This window comes from Oncorhynchus kisutch, linkage group LG27 (genome assembly GCF_002021735.2).
Source record: "Oncorhynchus kisutch isolate 150728-3 linkage group LG27, Okis_V2, whole genome shotgun sequence".
Classification (NCBI taxonomy): Eukaryota; Metazoa; Chordata; class Actinopteri; order Salmoniformes; family Salmonidae; genus Oncorhynchus; species Oncorhynchus kisutch.
The window spans coordinates 2,059,904-2,078,925 of NC_034200.2; the positions used below are offsets into that span (position 1 = coordinate 2,059,904).

The 19,022-nt window shown below is 39.8% G+C and overlaps 1 protein-coding gene across 1 annotated transcript in view; it reads right to left on the reverse strand.

Moving 5' to 3' along the window:
* Positions 1-610: 610 nt before the first annotated feature.
* LOC116357824 (uncharacterized) overlaps positions 611-19,022 on the reverse strand; it is a 143,065-nt gene continuing 124,653 nt past the window's right edge. Inside the window, exon 9 of the mRNA XM_031807213.1 lies at positions 611-4,353. Coding sequence (XP_031663073.1) covers positions 3,766-4,353 — 588 coding nt within the window. The 3' untranslated portion in view covers positions 611-3,765. The remainder of the gene's footprint in view (positions 4,354-19,022) is intronic.

Below are 19,022 nucleotides of genomic sequence, written 5' to 3' on the forward strand. Positions count from 1 at the left end.
AGGTGAAAAAATTACAATTTAGCATTAATACTGGAGTGATAGATGTGCAGAAGATGATGTGCAAGTAGAGATACTGGGGCGAAAAAGAGCAAGCAGATAAATAACAATATGGGGATGAGGTAGTTGGGTGGGCTATTTACAGATGGGCTGTGTACAGGTACAGTGATCGATAAGCTGCTCTGACAGCTGATACTTAAGGTTAGAGAGGGAGATATAAGACTCCAGCCTCAGAGATTTTTGCAATTCGTTCCAGTCATTGGCAGCAGAGAACCGGAAGGAAAGGCAGCCAAAGTAAGTGTTGGCGTTAGGGGTGACCAGTGCAAAATACCTGCTGGAGCGCGTGCTACAGGTGGGTGCTGTTATGGTGACCAGCGAGCTGAGATAAGGCAGGGCTTTACCTAGCAAAGACTTATAGATGACCTGGAGCCAGTGGGTTTGACGACGGATATGTAGTGAGGGCCATCCAACGAGAGCATACAGGTCACAGTGGTAGGTAGTATATGGGGCTTTGGTGATAAAATGGATGGCACTGTGATAGACTACATCCAGTTTGCTGAGTAGAGTGTTGGGGGCTATTTTGTAAATGACATCACCGAAGTCAAGGATCGGTAGGATAGGCAGTTTTACGAGGGTATGTTTGGCGGCATGATTCTAGATTTCATTTTTGATTGGAGATGCTTAATGTGAGTCTGGAAGGAGAGTTTACAGTAGGCTATACAAATGTCCTGTAAAAATCATCCTGTTGTCCCTCATTTGCGTATTTTAAATGTTGTCACCATATGTACTTACCAACTCGATTAGTTTCATATGAAGTGTGTGTGACTGCCTGGCTCAGTTAGCAAGCTAATGTTAGCTAGCTAGCTAACTATTGAGCAGGTGCACATTATCAAACTGAACCTAACTAAAAATCTTTCTTCAAGCACAATACTCCTAGACATAAAATAGGGAAATGTCCCTATTTTTTACTATTTCTTGTCACTTCGGTCAGCTCCCCTATGTGGAGGTTTGTGCTCTCTGATTGGATCAAAGTTAAGTTTAAGGCCACTGACGAGCATTGAGATTCTACAAGTAGAAACCGCAAGTTTGTCGGCACCAGGTCGGCATACAGCAGGGACATCTTTTGTTCTAGAAAGAGAAGGAATGGCCTCCTAGTGGCGTGTCCAGGGGATGGCCCAGAGAGGCGCTGTTTCCCTCGCTCCGGTGAAATAGATTCAGCCTCTTGAGAATTTAAGGAAAATTATTAAACACAAATAGACACCAATGAGAAATCATTGTATTAATTATAATATTTCAGAGGGAAGCCTGGCTTCTTTTGGCATCCATGAATACACACCACTTGTAGGCCGAATGTCATTACACTTCTGGTGTTTGTAAATGTCCCTTTCCATTCAAATGACGGGTGCACAGTGTCTTTACTATGAAGCCCACCAAAAATGTTTGAGCACGAGCAAGCACATCGATTAAGGTTGTAAATGTTATTCCCGTCTAAACTGGGTCTGTGCCCCACCTTGTCCACCCATTCAACATGTTCTAGACACACCACTGCAGCCTTCTACTGTGCTAAGTACCTATCGGCAGTCCGATTTCTCTGTGTGTCTGTAACATAAGTCCTGCGAATTTCTCTACAAGGCTCTACACCACAGACCTGTTGGTATATGAATTCAACTCAACATTAGACCACTTTTGAGATGTGAAAAGGGAGGACTTAGGTTTGTCAGTTGTTGCTCTGTGGTCAAAGCTCAATAGTTCTGGATGGAATTAACAGTGTGAGGCAACTTGAGGTGGACCACTGCTTCGCATGAACTGTGTCACCACTGACAACAAGAACAACGGTGGTCATTTTACCCTGACCTATCAACCCAGATGAGCTCGATACATCTCTACAAGACTAATATCTACAAGATTAAAATAAAGTTGCTCAAAATCCCTGCATGTAAGTCTGATAGATGTATTTCAGATGTATAGTGAATGATTGCTCTATGTAGATGTACGTATACAGTATACTCCCTTACCACCATACCGTTTTCATCCAAAGCCACGAACAGCTACAAGACATCTTCAGCGTACTGTATGTATGGGCTGTAGATCTGTGGTTAGGGGCAATTTCTACCTTGAACACCAAAAAGGAAAAGTTGTACAGGAGAGTGTTGGGTTTGAGACGAGAGCGCCTCGTCCAGGTTAGAGTATGTTACCGTCAGGGGTTGGAACCGGTTCAGAGAACAGAACCAAAAACCTGTAAAATAACAAAACATTTAGATGTACAGAATCACAACCGCAAATTAAACTAATATATACTATTCCGGAACAGAACTGTTAAACTTTTAAAAGCATGGGAACTGGTTAATAATGTTATCTTAGTTAGCTAGCTAGCTAGCTGGTCTAACATTAAGCCAATTCTCTGAAGCTCAAAGACATTCTAAGTTCCTTCAAGCCACTCCTCCGTAGGTCTAATTTTGTGGCCCTAATTCCGATCATGCATATCATAACAACAAGATGCCCAGCGCATCAAGCCAAGCCTTCTTCACCCTCTCTCGCTCACTCCCCACTGGCCAAATTTCAGTCGCATATTGTGCTCAACACTCGTCTGTCCAATGCATGCAAATAGCTTGCCCGCTCCATAGCAATCTGCTCGATCCGCACTGATTGGTGAAGTCATTTAATGTTGAGCTAATTGTAAAGAAAATATATATATTTCAGAGGTTTAAAAAGGAACAGAAAGGAACAATATAAACATAGCCGCGTGAAGTAGCTACCTGATCAATCGAAATGTATTTAATAATTATTATTAACAAAAAATATATAAAATGTTTGAAGTAGGCCTGTATTACCCCTGTATTGCCGTAGAAAAAGACTCCTGATGTAGTTAGTCAGTAGTCTTCTAAGTGAAGCTACCAGTGACACCATCGATTATGTCATCAGGGGGTGGGGACTTCTAAGTGAAGCCACCTGGGTGTCTCCACACTTCTTTCCTCTGTCATCTTTGTGAGAATGTGTGTTTTCATGCACAACAATGTTTTCCTACAGTGTGTGTGTGTTTGCACATGTATCTGTGATTGCGTGTTATCATGTCGTGCGTTCTGTACAGGGCATGCTTTATTAAGGGTACCATCTTTATACAAAAATAAATATATATGGAAAATGTCACACAAATGGGTGTGTAAGGTAAGATCAAGTGAATAGTGACACTGTTATCCAGTGCAAAACGTGATGCTCAGTCTGGTCTTGTTGGACCAGTTGTTTGAGTCTGGCTCGAATGATTCAGGCTCGGGTTAGCCAGACTGGGTTAGCCAGACTGGGTTAGCCAGACTGGCTCTGTGATACATCTCAAAGACGTAGAGTAGTTCTGGTTCTGTTGGTCCAGTGGTGTAAATGAGGAGGAACCCCTGGAACTGGGTTCCTTTCAAAGCTACAACTGGCACTGGAACCCCTATCTGGAATCCCCCAGTCAGTGAACCAAAAAGTCCATTTCCACCACTGGTTGGGTCTGGTGTCTGCCCCTGGGTCAGAGACCTTGTCTAAACCTGGTGAATGCCTCCACATCCACCTCCAAACATTGTCTTCTTCTTTTGTAACTGGATGTGGCCATAATCATATCACTGGAGACATTGTATTATGGAAGTGACTTCCGATGCTTGGTTTCACCAGTGGGTCTCATTGCTATATACATTGTTGCCAGTCCCTTTCATAGCTTATACCAGGTGTAGACAGGGTCAGAAGAACCCAAACAGGTCTGATCCCCACAGTGTGTGAGCCAGTGTCTCTCAGCTACAGGCCAGTGACGTACATCTCCATCCCGTCATTGAAGGTGAAGATGGTGGTGGTGCTGGCTGTGTTAGCACCCTGTTTCACATCACTGATGGTCTCATAGAAGTTCTCCCCCCCAGGCAGAGCCTTGGTTAGAGGGGCCGGGGGACCTGCTGGAGGTCCCTGGGGGCCCGGGGCCCCTGGAGATGGCGCTTCCTGCTGAGGAGGCTTCTTCTTGGGCTTCAGTGTGGCGTTTGACCCCAGTACACCAATATTGGTACCTGCCGGCTCACGTTTCCGGTGGGAGTCTATAGTGGCGTACGCCGGGGCAGACTTGGCTACCACACAGGCGGGCCAGGTCCTGTCGCCTACTGGCGCGTAGCAGGGCTCCTCGTGGGATCGGGCCTGACCACCCTGGATCCCCCGGCCACGACCCCTCACCCCTCCCCCGGAACCGACCCACGCCCCATTCCCTCCTGCTCCCCCTCCCCCACCTCCTCCATTCTCCTCCACAGAGCACTGGTTTTGGGGGAGGGTATTGGCTCCATTGCTGTCCAGGGGAGGTTTCTTCTTCTGGGTTTTACACACAGTGGAGTAGGTGTCAGAAATCTGAAGTCAAGACAGAGAGAAGGAGAAGACACACTGAAACACTGTGCTTTCAGAGCCACATACAGTACAACTGTGGTTACACACATCTTATACATGCAGTCTTTTGTTCAATGGCGAGAAGGTTATAACACATGAGAATATCACTTACTGTACATTGAAATAAAGGATTACAAAATATTACAATATTTGACCACAATGATTTTGGTCTACTAAAAATGTGTTGTACTAAATTGTATTTTTTATTATTCATAATGCTCAATTCAACACCTGTATTTTACAGGGTACACTGTAACAAAAAACTGTAAATTATACAGTAATTCCTTTTTTTTATCAACAATGAAATACTTGGAAACCTTTAACTGCAGCATACAGTACATTATGGTCTGGCATTGTGGGATATTGTTGTGGGCGGGGAAAGAATTGCTGCATTTTGAATGGTTCTGTTATTACACCCCACAGTATACAGTACAGTACCATATCACAAGGTACGTACAGAGAGCTGCCCCCACGGTGGCACTCACATTGAACACAGCTACCAACTGTTTGTGAGTGCTCTGTGGCAAGGGGGGTCTGGGCCGGGTTTTCTCCCTCTCTCGTCCAGCCTCCAGTGTCCAACCTTGCTGCCGCATCGCTCCTCCTCCAACACCAGCCCAGGCCGATGGACATCAACCTTCACCACACCTAACCCCTTGCACCCTTTCCATCCCTAACCCCTTCCTCTCTCTATACTTATCCCTCTCACAGAACCAGACCAGAACCAGGAAGCATCCATCAACACACCAGCAGAGGCGCAAAGAAGGACCAAAGCGCTAGACCTATGCCCGGAGCGAGCAGGCCACAAGGGAGTATCATCCCTGACCTCCGGATTTTGTGCTCCCAGGTGTGTCTGCTTGCTCCTCAGGTTGTCCTTCTTCCCCTCTGCAGATCCAGCACCAGACCCAGTCACAGCACCAGAACACCAGAAGAGGGGTGGAGGAGGGACCAAACAGCAAACCTTCACCTGGTGCGAGCGGACCACATGGAAGTACCGCCATTGACCTCTGGTCTAGGGCTCCCAGTGTGTCTGCTCGTCAGGTTGTCCTTCCTCCCTGCTACAGACCCAGATCCCGACCCAGCACCAACAGTAGCCACAACTCCTGGTTCCTGTTTTTTCCCCAGTCTCCAGCACTAGACCCAGCACCTGCAGCAGCCACAGCTCCTGGTTCCTGTTTTTTCCCCAGTCTCCAGCACCAGACCCAGCACCTGCAGCAGCCACATCTCCTGGTTCCTGTTTTTTCCCCAGTCTCCAGCACCAGACCCAGCACCAGTCCCGGTCCAAGCATGACATCCAGTCCTGGCCCCAACACCAGTATAAACCGAGGCTTTCCCAGTCCTGGCCCCAACACCAGTATAAACCGAGGCTTTTCCAATCCTGGCCCCAACACCAGTATAAACCGAGGCTTTCCCAGTCCTGGCCCCAACACCAGTATAAACCGAGGCTTTCCCAGTCCTGGCCCCAACACCAGTATAAACCGAGGCTTTCCCAGTCCTGGCCCCAACACCAGTATAAACCGAGGCTTTTCCAATCCTGGCCCCAACACCAGTATAAACCGAGGCTTTCCCAGTCCTGGCCCCAACACCAGTATAAACCGTGGCTTTCCCAGTCCTGGCCCCAACACCAGTATAAACCAAGGCTTTCCTAGTCCAAGCCACAACACCAGTATAAACCGAGGCTTTCCCAGTCCTGGCCCCAACACCAGTATAAACCGAGGCTTTCCCAGTCCTGGCCCCAACACCAGTATAAACCGTGGCTTTCCCAGTCCTGGCCCCAACACCAGTATAAACCAAGGCTTTCCTAGTCCAAGCCACAACACCAGTACTAAACCTTGACACAGCACCGACCAACCCCAACTGCCAATTCCCTTCAGCAACTGCCAACTCAGACGCCACCCTTCCCCTCCTCCAACACAAAGACACAGACACATTGTGGACAGATTGAATGACTAAATGGATTGACAGATTTTTTCTGATTATTTTGATTGATTGATTGCTTTGTTTTAGTTTTTTTTTGGATGACCATTTGTTTGGACAAATTTGAATTGTTTATTATTTGGAATTTTAAATTTATGATGGACTGAATTTGAACTTATTGAACATTTTAAACTGTAATGAATTTTGGAAAAACCAAATAGATTGACCATAAACCTTAAATTGTATCATCTGCTTCCAACTCACACTCTCATATGCAGCTCACTTTCCAGCTCACACTCTCAAACACATAGATCCCCTGAACCAGCTCACACCGAATTCTGATCACCTGTTCACACACCTGTATGTCATTATCACATACTATGTAGTCCAGTTCTTTGCACCCCATCACTGTGAGGTATTGTTTGTTTTTGACACACTTCTCTTCAGAGCTCTGGTTCTTCCGTAATGTACTCCTCCTGTGTATGATAGTTTTTGCCTACCTCACTAACGACGCCTTTTGCCTATTCTCTGCCTGTACCTTACCCTGTCGGATTTCCTGTTATCAACCTATTGCCTGATCTCTCAGATGACGTTACTAGCCCTTTCTCTGGCTGTACTGTTGCCTTTTTGGACCCCCTGTGTATGACCTGCTGCCTGCCCCTGGACCCAGCTACCTGCCTCCTGTGGTCCTCTACATGAAACACCTGCTGCGCCCTGCGCTCGGTTTCCCTCGTGTTCATTACAGAATACCTCACCCAAAAACAACAGATGGATTCAGCGGAGCTGCAGCTACGTCTAGCCCAACAGGAGGAACGAATCAATGAACTCTACGACCTCCTTTTCACACACCCGCATGTCATTATCACACACTATTTAGTTCAGTTCTTTGCAGGCATTGTTTGTTTTTGACACTTCTATTCGGAGCTCTGATTTTCCTGTAATTTACTCCTCCCGTGTATGCCTGCCTCACTAATGACGTCTTTTGCCTATTCCCTTTCTGTACCTTAACCTATCGGATTTCCTGTTATCAACCCATTGCCTGATCTCCCGGACGACATTACTAGCCTTATCCTTGCCTGTACAGTTGAAGGCTGTACCCAGCTATCTGCCTCCTCCTGTGGACTTTTACATTAAACGCTTGAAACCAGCTCTCTGTCTCCCTCGTGTTCATTACATAAATGTTTGAGATTTTTGGCATATCCTTATGGTGTCACTCCCTGACCTTAGAGATCCTTTAAATTCTCTATTTGGTAGGTCAGGGTGTGACTGGGGTGGGAAATGTATGTTTATATTTCTTTGTTGGCCTAGTATGGTTCCCAATCAGAGGCAGCTGTCTATCGTTGTCTCTGATTGGGGATCATACTTAGGTAGCCCTTTTTCCCACCTTCTGTTGTGGGATGTTTTCTTTGTATGCTGCATGTGTTGCACTCCTAGCTTTACGTTCGTTGAGTTGTTTATTGTTTTTGGTGGAACATTTAAAATTAAAAGAAAATGTACGGCTACCACGCTGGTCTTCATTTAACGATGGACGTTACATAAGATCCCACCACCAACGGACCAAGCAGCGTGGTTAGGAGAACTGGACCTGGGAGGAAATCCTGGAGGGAGCAGGACCCTGGACAAGGGCTGGGGAGTATCTCCGTCCGAAGGAGGAGTTAGAGGCAGCGAAAACGGAACCACAGCCTGGTGCGCTCTGTGTAAGCTCCCTGCAGTTGCCGTGCTAGGGTGGGCATTCAGCCAGGACGCGTTGTGCCAGCTCTACGCTCCAGACCTCCAGTGCGCCACACTCACTGAGCTAAAGTGGGTATCCAGCCAGGATGCGTTGTGGCAGCTCCCCGCACCAGGCTTCCAGTCCGGTGAGACCTGTTCCGGCTCCACGTACGAAGCCTCCAGTGATGATCCATGGCACGAAGCCTCCAGCGATGATCCATGGCACGAAGTCTCCAGTGATGATCCATGGCACGAAACCTCCACTGATGATCCATGGTACGAAGCCTCCAGTGATGATCCATGGCCCGGAGCCTGTATTTATGATCCATGGCAAGGAGCCTGCAGCGACGTTCCCCAGTCCGGAGTCTCCAGCGACGGTCCCCAGTCCGGAGTCTCCAGCGACGGTCCGCAGTCCGGAGTCTCCAGCGACGGTCCGCAGTCCAGAGTCTCCAGCGACGGTCCGCAGTCCAGAGTCTCCAGCGACGGTCTGCAGTCCAGAGTCTCCAGCGACGGTCCGCAGTCCAGAGTCTCCAGCGGCGGTCCGCAGTCCAGAGCCTCAAGCAATGATCCGCAGTCCAGAGCCTCCAGCGACGAGTTGCAGTCCAGAGCCTCCAGCGGGGGTTCCCTGTCCAGAGCCTCCGGCGACGATCTGCAGTCCGGAGCCTCCAGCGGTGGTTCCCAGTTCAGAGCCTCCGGCAATGATCCACGGTCTGGTTCCTCCGGCAACGATTCACGGTCCGGAGTCTCCGGCGACGATCCACAGTTCCGGTTCCACAGAAGCAGAGGGATCAACGTAGGGAGCGGGGGGGGCATACGTCCCGAACCGGAGCCGCCACCGAGGGTAGATGCTCACCCGGACCCTCCCCTATTGGTTCAGGTTTGTGGCCTGGAGTCCGCACCTTTGGGTGGGGGGTACTGTCATGCCCTGACCTTAGAGATTCTTTAAATTCTCTATTTGGTAGGTCAGGGTGTGACTAGGGTGGGAAATCTAATTTATATTTCTTTGTTGGCCGAGTATGGTTCCCAATCAGAGGCAGCTGTCTATCGTTGTCTCTGATTGGGGATCATACTTAGGCAGCCCTTTTTCCCACCTTCTGTTGTGGGATCTTGTCTTTGTGTGTTGCATGTGTTGCACTCCTAGCTTTACGTTCGTTGAGTTGTTTATTGTTTTTGGTGGAACATTTAAAATGAAAAGCAAATGTATGCCTACCACGCTGCACCTTGGTCTTCATTTAACGACGGACGTTACATATGGTATGTTTTGCCGTTGAGACACTGCCAGTTTCGAAGCCTTTGCTAAGGCCTATAGAAGTGAAAGTTATATACTACGTGGCCAAAAGTATGTGGACACCTGATAGTCGAACATCTCATTCTAAAATCATGGGCATTAATATGGAGTTGGTCTCCCCTTTGCTGCTATAACAGCCTCCACTCTTCTGGGAAGACTTTCCACTAGATGTTGGAACATTGCTGTGTGGACTTGCTTCCATTCATCTACAAGAGCATTAGGGAGGTCAGGCACTGATGTTGGGCGATTAGGCCTGGCTCGCAGTCGCCATTCCAATTCATCACAAAGGTGTTTGATTGGGTTGAGGTCAGCACTTTGTGCATGCCAGTCAAGTTCTTCCACACAGATTCTGACAAACCATTTCTGTATGGACCTTGCTTTGTGCATGGGGGAATTGTCATGCTGAAACAGGTAAAGGCCTTCGCCAAACTGTTGCCACAAATTTGGAAGCACAGAATCGTCTAGAATGTCATTGTATGCATTACGATTTCCGTTCACTGGAATTAAGGGGCCTGAACAATGAAAAACAGCCCAAGACCATTATTCATCCACCAAACTTTACAGTTGGCACTATGCATTTGGGCAGATAGCGTTCTCTTGGCTTCTGCCAAACCAATATTTGTCTGTCGGACTGCCAGATGGTGAAGCGTAATTCATCACTCCAGAGAACGTGTTTCCACAGCTCCAGAGTCCAATGGCAGCGAGCTTTACACCACTCCAGCTGGCGCTTGGCATTGCGCATGGTGATCTTAGGCTTGTGTGCGGCTGCTCGGCCATCGAAAACCCATTTCATGAAGCTCCCGACTTACAGTTATTGCGCTAATGTTGCTTCCAGAGGCAGTTTGGAACTTGGTAGTGAGTGTTGCAACTTGGTAGTGAGCACTTGGTGGTCCCGTTCTGTGAGCTTGTGTGGCCTACCACTTCCTGGCTGAGCCGTTGATCCTAGACATTTCCACTTCACAATAACAGCACTTACAATTGACCAACAATTGGCAGCTCCAGCAGTTGACCGGGGCAGCTCCAGCAGTTGACCGGGGCAGCTCTAGCAGTTGACCGGGGCAGCTCTAACAGTTGACCGTGTCAGCTCTAACAGTTGACGGGGGCAGCTCTAACAGTTGACGGGGGCAGCTCTAACAGTTGACCGGGGCAGCTCTAACAGTTGACCGGGGCAGCTCTAACAGTTGACCGGGGCAGCTCTAACAGTTGACCGGGGCAGCTCTAGCAGTTGACCGGGGCAGCTCTAGCAGTTGACCGGGGCAGCTCTAGCAGTTGACCGGGGCAGCTCTAACAGTTGACCGGGGCAGCTCTAGCAGTTGACCGGGGCAGCTCTAACAGTTGACCAGTGCAGCTCTAGCAGTGCAGAAATTTGACGAACTGACTTGTTGGAAAGGTGACATTCCATGGCGGTTCACATTAAAAGTCACTGAGCTCTTCAGTAAGGCCAATGCTTATCTATGGAGATTGCAAGGCTGTGTGCTCTATTGTATACACCTGTCAGCAACGGGTTTGGCTGAAATAGCCGAATCCACGAATTTGAAGGAGTGTCAAACATTCTTTTAAGTATATATAGTGTATAAAACACCAAATATTCATTAATATGCTTTAATGTTTGTAAACACTTTACATAGCAGGCAATCCCTTGAAATTGAAGTAGAAATACTGTGAAAACAAATTGTATTCATTCATCCATTCATTCATCCATTCATTTATAAATGAATTCCATTTACAGTAGCATGTAGTTTTTTACAGTATAAGTCAATGTTATGGTATTGTAATGTGTCATGACACAGTACTTTATGTGTATTTATATTACAGTATATGGACTGAAGCATATGTCATTTACAGTAGCATGTAGTTTTTTACAGTATAAGTCAATGTTATGGTATTGTAATGTGTCATGACACAGTACTTTATGTATATTTATATTACAGTATATGGACTGAAGCATATGTCATTTACAGTAGCATGTAGTTTTTTACAGTATAAGTCAATGTTATGGTATTGTCATGTGTCATGACACAGTACTTTATGTGTATTTATATTACAGTATATGGACTGAAGCATATGTCATTTACAGTAGCATGTAGTTTTTTACAGTATAAGTCAATGTTATGGTATTGTAATGTGTCATGACACAGTACTTTATGTATATTTATATTACAGTATATGGACTGAAGCATATGTCATTTACAGTAGCATGTAGTTTTTTACAGTATAAGTCAATGTTATGGTATTGTAATGTGTCATGACACAGTACTTTATGTATATTTATATTACAGTATATGGACTGAAGCATATGTCATTTACAGTAGCATGTAGTTTTTTACAGTATAAGTCAATGTTATGGTATTGTAATGTGTCATGACACAGTACTTTATGTATATTTATATTACAGTATATGGACTGAAGCATATGTCATTTACAGTAGCATGTAGTTTTTTACAGTATAAGTCAATGTTATGGTATTGTAATGTGTCATGACACAGTACTTTATGTGTATTTATATTACAGTATATGGACTGAAGCATATGTCATTTACAGTAGCATGTAGTTTTTTACAGTATAAGTCAATGTTATGGTATTGTAATGTGTCATGACACAGTACTTTATGTATATTTATATTACAGTATATGGACTGAAGCATATGTCATTTACAGTAGCATGTAGTTTTTTACAGTATAAGTCAATGTTATGGTATTGTAATGTGTCATGACACAGTACTTTATGTGTATTTATATTACAGTATATGGACTGAAGCATATGTCATTTACAGTAGCATGTAGTTTTTTACAGTATAAGTCAATGTTATGGTATTGGAATGTGTCATGACACAGTACTTTATGTATATTTATATTACAGTATATGGACTGAAGCATATGTCATTTACAGTAGCATGTAGTTTTTTACAGTATAAGTCAATGTTATGGTATTGTAATGTGTCATGACACAGTACTTTATGTATATTTATATTACAGTATATGGACTGAAGCATATGTCATTTACAGTAGCATGTAGTTTTTTACAGTATAAGTCAATGTTATGGTATTGTAATGTGTCATGACACAGTACTTTATGTGTATTTATATTACAGTATATGGACTGAAGCATATGTCATTTACAGTAGCATGTAGTTTTTTACAGTATAAGTCAATGTTATGGTATTGTAATGTGTCATGACACAGTACTTTATGTATATTTATATTACAGTATATGGACTGAAGCATATGTCAAGAACAGTAGCATGTAGTTTTTTACAGTATAAGTCAATGTTATGGTATTGTAATGTGTCATGACACAGTACTTTATGTATATTTATATTACAGTATATGGACTGAAGCATATGTCATTTACAGTAGCATGTAGTTTTTTACAGTATAAGTCAATGTTATGGTATTGTAATGTGTCATGACACAGTACTTTATGTATATTTATATTACAGTATATGGACTGAAGCATATGTCATTTACAGTAGCATGTAGTTTTTTACAGTATAAGTCAATGTTATGGTATTCTAATGTGTCATGACACAGTACTTTATGTATATTTATATTACAGTATATGGACTGAAGCATATGTCAAGAACAGTAGCATGTAGTTTTTTACAGTATAAGTCAATGTTATGGTATTGTAATGTGTCATGACACAGTACTTTATGTATATTTATATTACAGTATATGGACTGAAGCATATGTCATTTACAGTAGCATGTAGTTTTTTACAGTATAAGTCAATGTTATGGTATTGTAATGTGTCATGACACAGTACTTTATGTATATTTATATTACAGTATATGGACTGAAGCATATGTCATTTACAGTAGCATGTAGTTTTTTACAGTATAAGTCAATGTTATGGTATTGTAATGTGTCATGACACAGTACTTTATGTATATTTATATTACAGTATATGGACTGAAGCATATGTCATTTACAGTAGCATGTAGTTTTTTACAGTATAAGTCAATGTTATGGTATTGTAATGTGTCATGACACAGTACTTTATGTGTATTTATATTACAGTATATGGACTGAAGCATATGCCATTTACAGTAGCATGTAGTTTTTTACAGTATAAGTCAATGTTATGGTATTGTAATGTGTCATGACACAGTACTTTATGTATATTTATATTACAGTATATGGACTGAAGCATATGTCAAGAACAGTAGCATGTAGTTTTTTACAGTATAAGTCAATGTTATGGTATTGTAATGTGTCATGACACAGTACTTTATGTATATTTATATTACAGTATATGGACTGAAGCATATGTCATTTACAGTAGCATGTAGTTTTTTACAGTATAAGTCAATGTTATGGTATTGTAATGTGTCATGACACAGTACTTTATGTATATTTATATTACAGTATATGGACTGAAGCATATGTCATTTACAGTAGCATGTAGTTTTTTACAGTATAAGTCAATGTTATGGTATTGTAATGTGTCATGACACAGTACTTTATGTATATTTATATTACAGTATATGGACTGAAGCATATGTCATTTACAGTAGCATGTAGTTTTTTACAGTATAAGTCAATGTTATGGTATTGTAATGTGTCATGACACAGTACTTTATGTATATTTATATTACAGTATATGGACTGAAGCATATGTCATTTACAGTAGCATGTAGTTTTTTACAGTATAAGTCAATGTTATGGTATTGTAATGTGTCATGACACAGTACTTTATGTATATTTATATTACAGTATATGGACTGAAGCATATGTCATTTACAGTAGCATGTAGTTTTTTACAGTATAAGTCAATGTTATGGTATTGTAATGTGTCATGACACAGTACTTTATGTATATTTATATTACAGTATATGGACTGAAGCATATGTCATTTACAGTAGCATGTAGTTTTTTACAGTATAAGTCAATGTTATGGTATTGTAATGTGTCATGACACAGTACTTTATGTATATTTATATTACAGTATATGGACTGAAGCATATGTCATTTACAGTAGCATGTAGTTTTTTACAGTATAAGTCAATGCTATGGTATTGTAATGTGTCATGACACAGTACTTTATTTATACTTATATTACAGTATATGGACTGAAGCATATGTCATTTACAGTAGCATGTAGTTTTTTACAGTATAAGTCAATGTTATGGTATTGTAATGTGTCATGACACAGTACTTTATGTATATTTATATAACAGTATATGGACTGAAGCATATGTCATTTACAGTAGCATGTAGTTTTTTACAGTATAAGTCAATGTTATGGTATTGTAATGTGTCATGACACAGTACTTTATGTATATTTATATTACAGTATATGGACTGAAGCATATGTCATTTACAGTAGCATGTAGTTTTTTACAGTATAAGTCAATGTTATGGTATTGTAATGTGTCATGACACAGTACTTTATGTATATTTATATTACAGTATATGGACTGAAGCATATGTCATTTACAGTAGCATGTAGTTTTTTACAGTATAAGTCAATGTTATGGTATTGTAATGTGTCATGACACAGTACTTTATGTATATTTATATTACAGTATATGGACTGAAGCATATGTCATTTACAGTAGCATGTAGTTTTTTACAGTATAAGTCAATGTTATGGTATTGTAATGTGTCATGACACAGTACTTTATGTATATTTATATTACAGTATATGGACTGAAGCATATGTCATTTACAGTAGCATGTAGTTTTTTACAGTATAAGTCAATGTTATGGTATTGTAATGTGTCATGACACAGTACTTTATGTATATTTATATTACAGTATATGGACTGAAGCATATGTCATTTACAGTAGCATGTAGTTTTTTACAGTATAAGTCAATGTTATGGTATTGTAATGTGTCATGACACAGTACTTTATGTGTATTTATATTACAGTATATGGACTGAAGCATATGTCATTTACAGTAGCATGTAGTTTTTTACAGTATAAGTCAATGTTATGGTATTGTAATGTGTCATGACACAGTACTTTATGTATATTTATATTACAGTATATGGACTGAAGCATATGTCATTTACAGTAGCATGTAGTTTTTTACAGTATAAGTCAATGTTATGGTATTGTAATGTGTCATGACACAGTACTTTATGTATATTTATATTACAGTATATGGACTGAAGCATATGTCATTTACAGTAGCATGTAGTTTTTTACAGTATAAGTCAATGTTATGGTATTGTAATGTGTCATGACACAGTACTTTATGTATATTTATATTACAGTATATGGACTGAAGCATATGTCATTTACAGTAGCATGTAGTTTTTTACAGTATAAGTCAATGTTATGGTATTGTCATGTGTCATGACACAGTACTTTATGTATATTTATATTACAGTATATGGACTGAAGCATATGTCAAGAACAGTAGCATGTAGTTTTTTACAGTATAAGTCAATGTTATGGTATTGTCATGTGTCATGACACAGTACTTTATGTATATTTATATTACAGTATATGGACTGAAGCATATGTCATTTACAGTAGCATGTAGTTTTTTACAGTATAAGTCAATGTTATGGTATTGTAATGTGTCATGACACAGTACTTTATGTGTATTTATATTACAGTATATGGACTGAAGCATATGTCATTTACAGTAGCATGTAGTTTTTTACAGTATAAGTCAATGTTATGGTATTGTAATGTGTCATGACACAGTACTTTATGTATATTTATATTACAGTATATGGACTGAAGCATATGTCATTTACAGTAGCATGTAGTTTTTTACAGTATAAGTCAATGTTATGGTATTGTAATGTGTCATGACACAGTACTTTATGTATATTTATATTACAGTATATGGACTGAAGCATATGTCATTTACAGTAGCATGTAGTTTTTTACAGTATAAGTCAATGTTATGGTATTGTAATGTGTCATGACACAGTACTTTATGTATATTTATATTACAGTATATGGACTGAAGCATATGTCAATTACAGTAGCATGTAGTTTTTTACAGTATAAGTCAATGTTATGGTATTGTAATGTGTCATGACACAGTACTTTATGTATATTTATATTACAGTATATGGACTGAAGCATATGTCATTTACAGTAGCATGTAGTTTTTTACAGTATAAGTCAATGTTATGGTATTGTAATGTGTCATGACACAGTACTTTATGTATATTTATATTACAGTATATGGACTGAAGCATATGTCATTTACAGTAGCATGTAGTTTTTTACAGTATAAGTCAATGTTATGGTATTGTAATGTGTCATGACACAGTACTTTATGTATATTTATATTACAGTATATGGACTGAAGCATATGTCATTTACAGTAGCATGTAGTTTTTTACAGTATAAGTCAATGTTATGGTATTGTAATGTGTCATGACACAGTACTTTATGTATATTTATATTACAGTATATGGACTGAAGCATATGTCATTTACAGTAGCATGTAGTTTTTTACAGTATAAGTCAATGTTATGGTATTGTAATGTGTCATGACACAGTACTTTATGTATATTTATATTACAGTATATGGACTGAAGCATATGTCATTTACAGTAGCATGTAGTTTTTTACAGTATAAGTCAATGTTATGGTATTGTAATGTGTCATGACACAGTACTTTATGTATATTTATATTACAGTATATGGACTGAAGCATATGTCATTTACAGTAGCATGTAGTTTTTTACAGTATAAGTCAATGTTATGGTATTGTAATGTGTCATGACACAGTACTTTATGTATATTATATTACAGTATATGGACTGAAGCATATGTCATTTACAGTAGCATGTAGTTTTTTACAGTATAAGTCAATGTTATGGTATTGTAATGTGTCATGACACAGTACTTTATGTATATTTATATTACAGTATATGGACTGAAGCATATGTCATTTACAGTAGCATGTAGTTTTTTACAGTATAAGTCAATGTTATGGTATTGTAATGTGTCATGACACAGTACTTTATGTATATTTATATTACAGTATATGGACTGAAGCATATGTCATTTACAGTAGCATGTAGTTTTTTACAGTATAAGTCAATGTTATGGTATTGTAATGTGTCATGACACAGTACTTTATGTATATTTATATTACAGTATATGGACTGAAGCATATGTCATTTACAGTAGCATGTAGTTTTTTACAGTATAAGTCAATGTTATGGTATTGTAATGTGTCATGACACAGTACTTTATGTATATTTATATTACAGTATATGGACTGAAGCATATGTCATTTACAGTAGCATGTAGTTTTTTACAGTATAAGTCAATGTTATGGTATTGTAATGTGTCATGACACAGTACTTTATGTATATTTATATTACAGTATATGGACTGAAGCATATGTCATTTACAGTAGCATGTAGTTTTTTACAGTATAAGTCAATGTTATGGTATTGTAATGTGTCATGACACAGTACTTTATGTATATTTATATTACAGTATATGGACTGAAGCATATGTCAATTAACAGTAGCATGTAGTTTTTTACAGTATAAGTCAATGTTATGGTATTGTAATGTGTCATGACACAGTACTTTATGTATATTTATATTACAGTATATGGACTGAAGCATATGTCATTTACAGTAGCATGTAGTTTTTTACAGTATAAGTCAATGTTATGGTATTGTAATGTGTCATGACACAGTACTTTATGTATATTTATATTACAGTATATGGACTGAAGCATATGTCATTTACAGTAGCATGTAGTTTTTTACAGTATAAGTCAATGTTATGGTATTGTAATGTGTCATGACACAGTACTTTATGTATATTTATATTACAGTATATGGACTGAAGCATATGTCATTTACAGTAGCATGTAGTTTTTTACAGTATAAGTCAATGTTATGGTATTGTAATGTGTCATGACACAGTACTTTATGTATATTTATATTACAGTATATGGACTGAAGCATATGTCATTTACAGTAGCATGTAGTTTTTTACAGTATAAGTCAATGTTATGGTATTGTAATGTGTCATGACACAGTACTTTATGTATATTTATATTACAGTATATGGACTGAAGCATATGTCATTTACAGTAGCATGTAGTTTTTTACAGTATAAGTCAATGTTATGGTATTGTAATGTGTCATGACACAGTACTTTATGTATATTTATATTACAGTATATGGACTGAAGCATATGTCATTTACAGTAGCATGTAGTTTTTTACAGTATAAGTCAATGTTATGGTATTGTAATGTGTCATGACACAGTACTTTATGTATATTTATATTACAGTATATGGACTGAAGCATATGTCATTTACAGTAGCATGTAGTTTTTTACAGTATAAGTCAATGTTATGGTATTGTAATGTGTCATGACACAGTACTTTATGTATATTTATATTACAGTATATGGACTGAAGCATATGTCATTTACAGTAGCATGTAGTTTTTTACAGTATAAGTCAATGTTATGGTATTGTAATGTGTCATGACACAGTACTTTATGTATATTTATATTACAGTATATGGACTGAAGCATATGTCATTTACAGTAGCATGTAGTTTTTTACAGTATAAGTCAATGTTATGGTATTGTAATGTGTCATGACACAGTACTTTATGTATATTTATATTACAGTATATGGACTGAAGCATATGTCATTTACAGTAGCATGTAGTTTTTACAGTATAAGTCAATGTTATGGTATTGTAATGTGTCATGACACAGTACTTTATGTATATTTATATTACAGTATATGGACTGAAGCATAT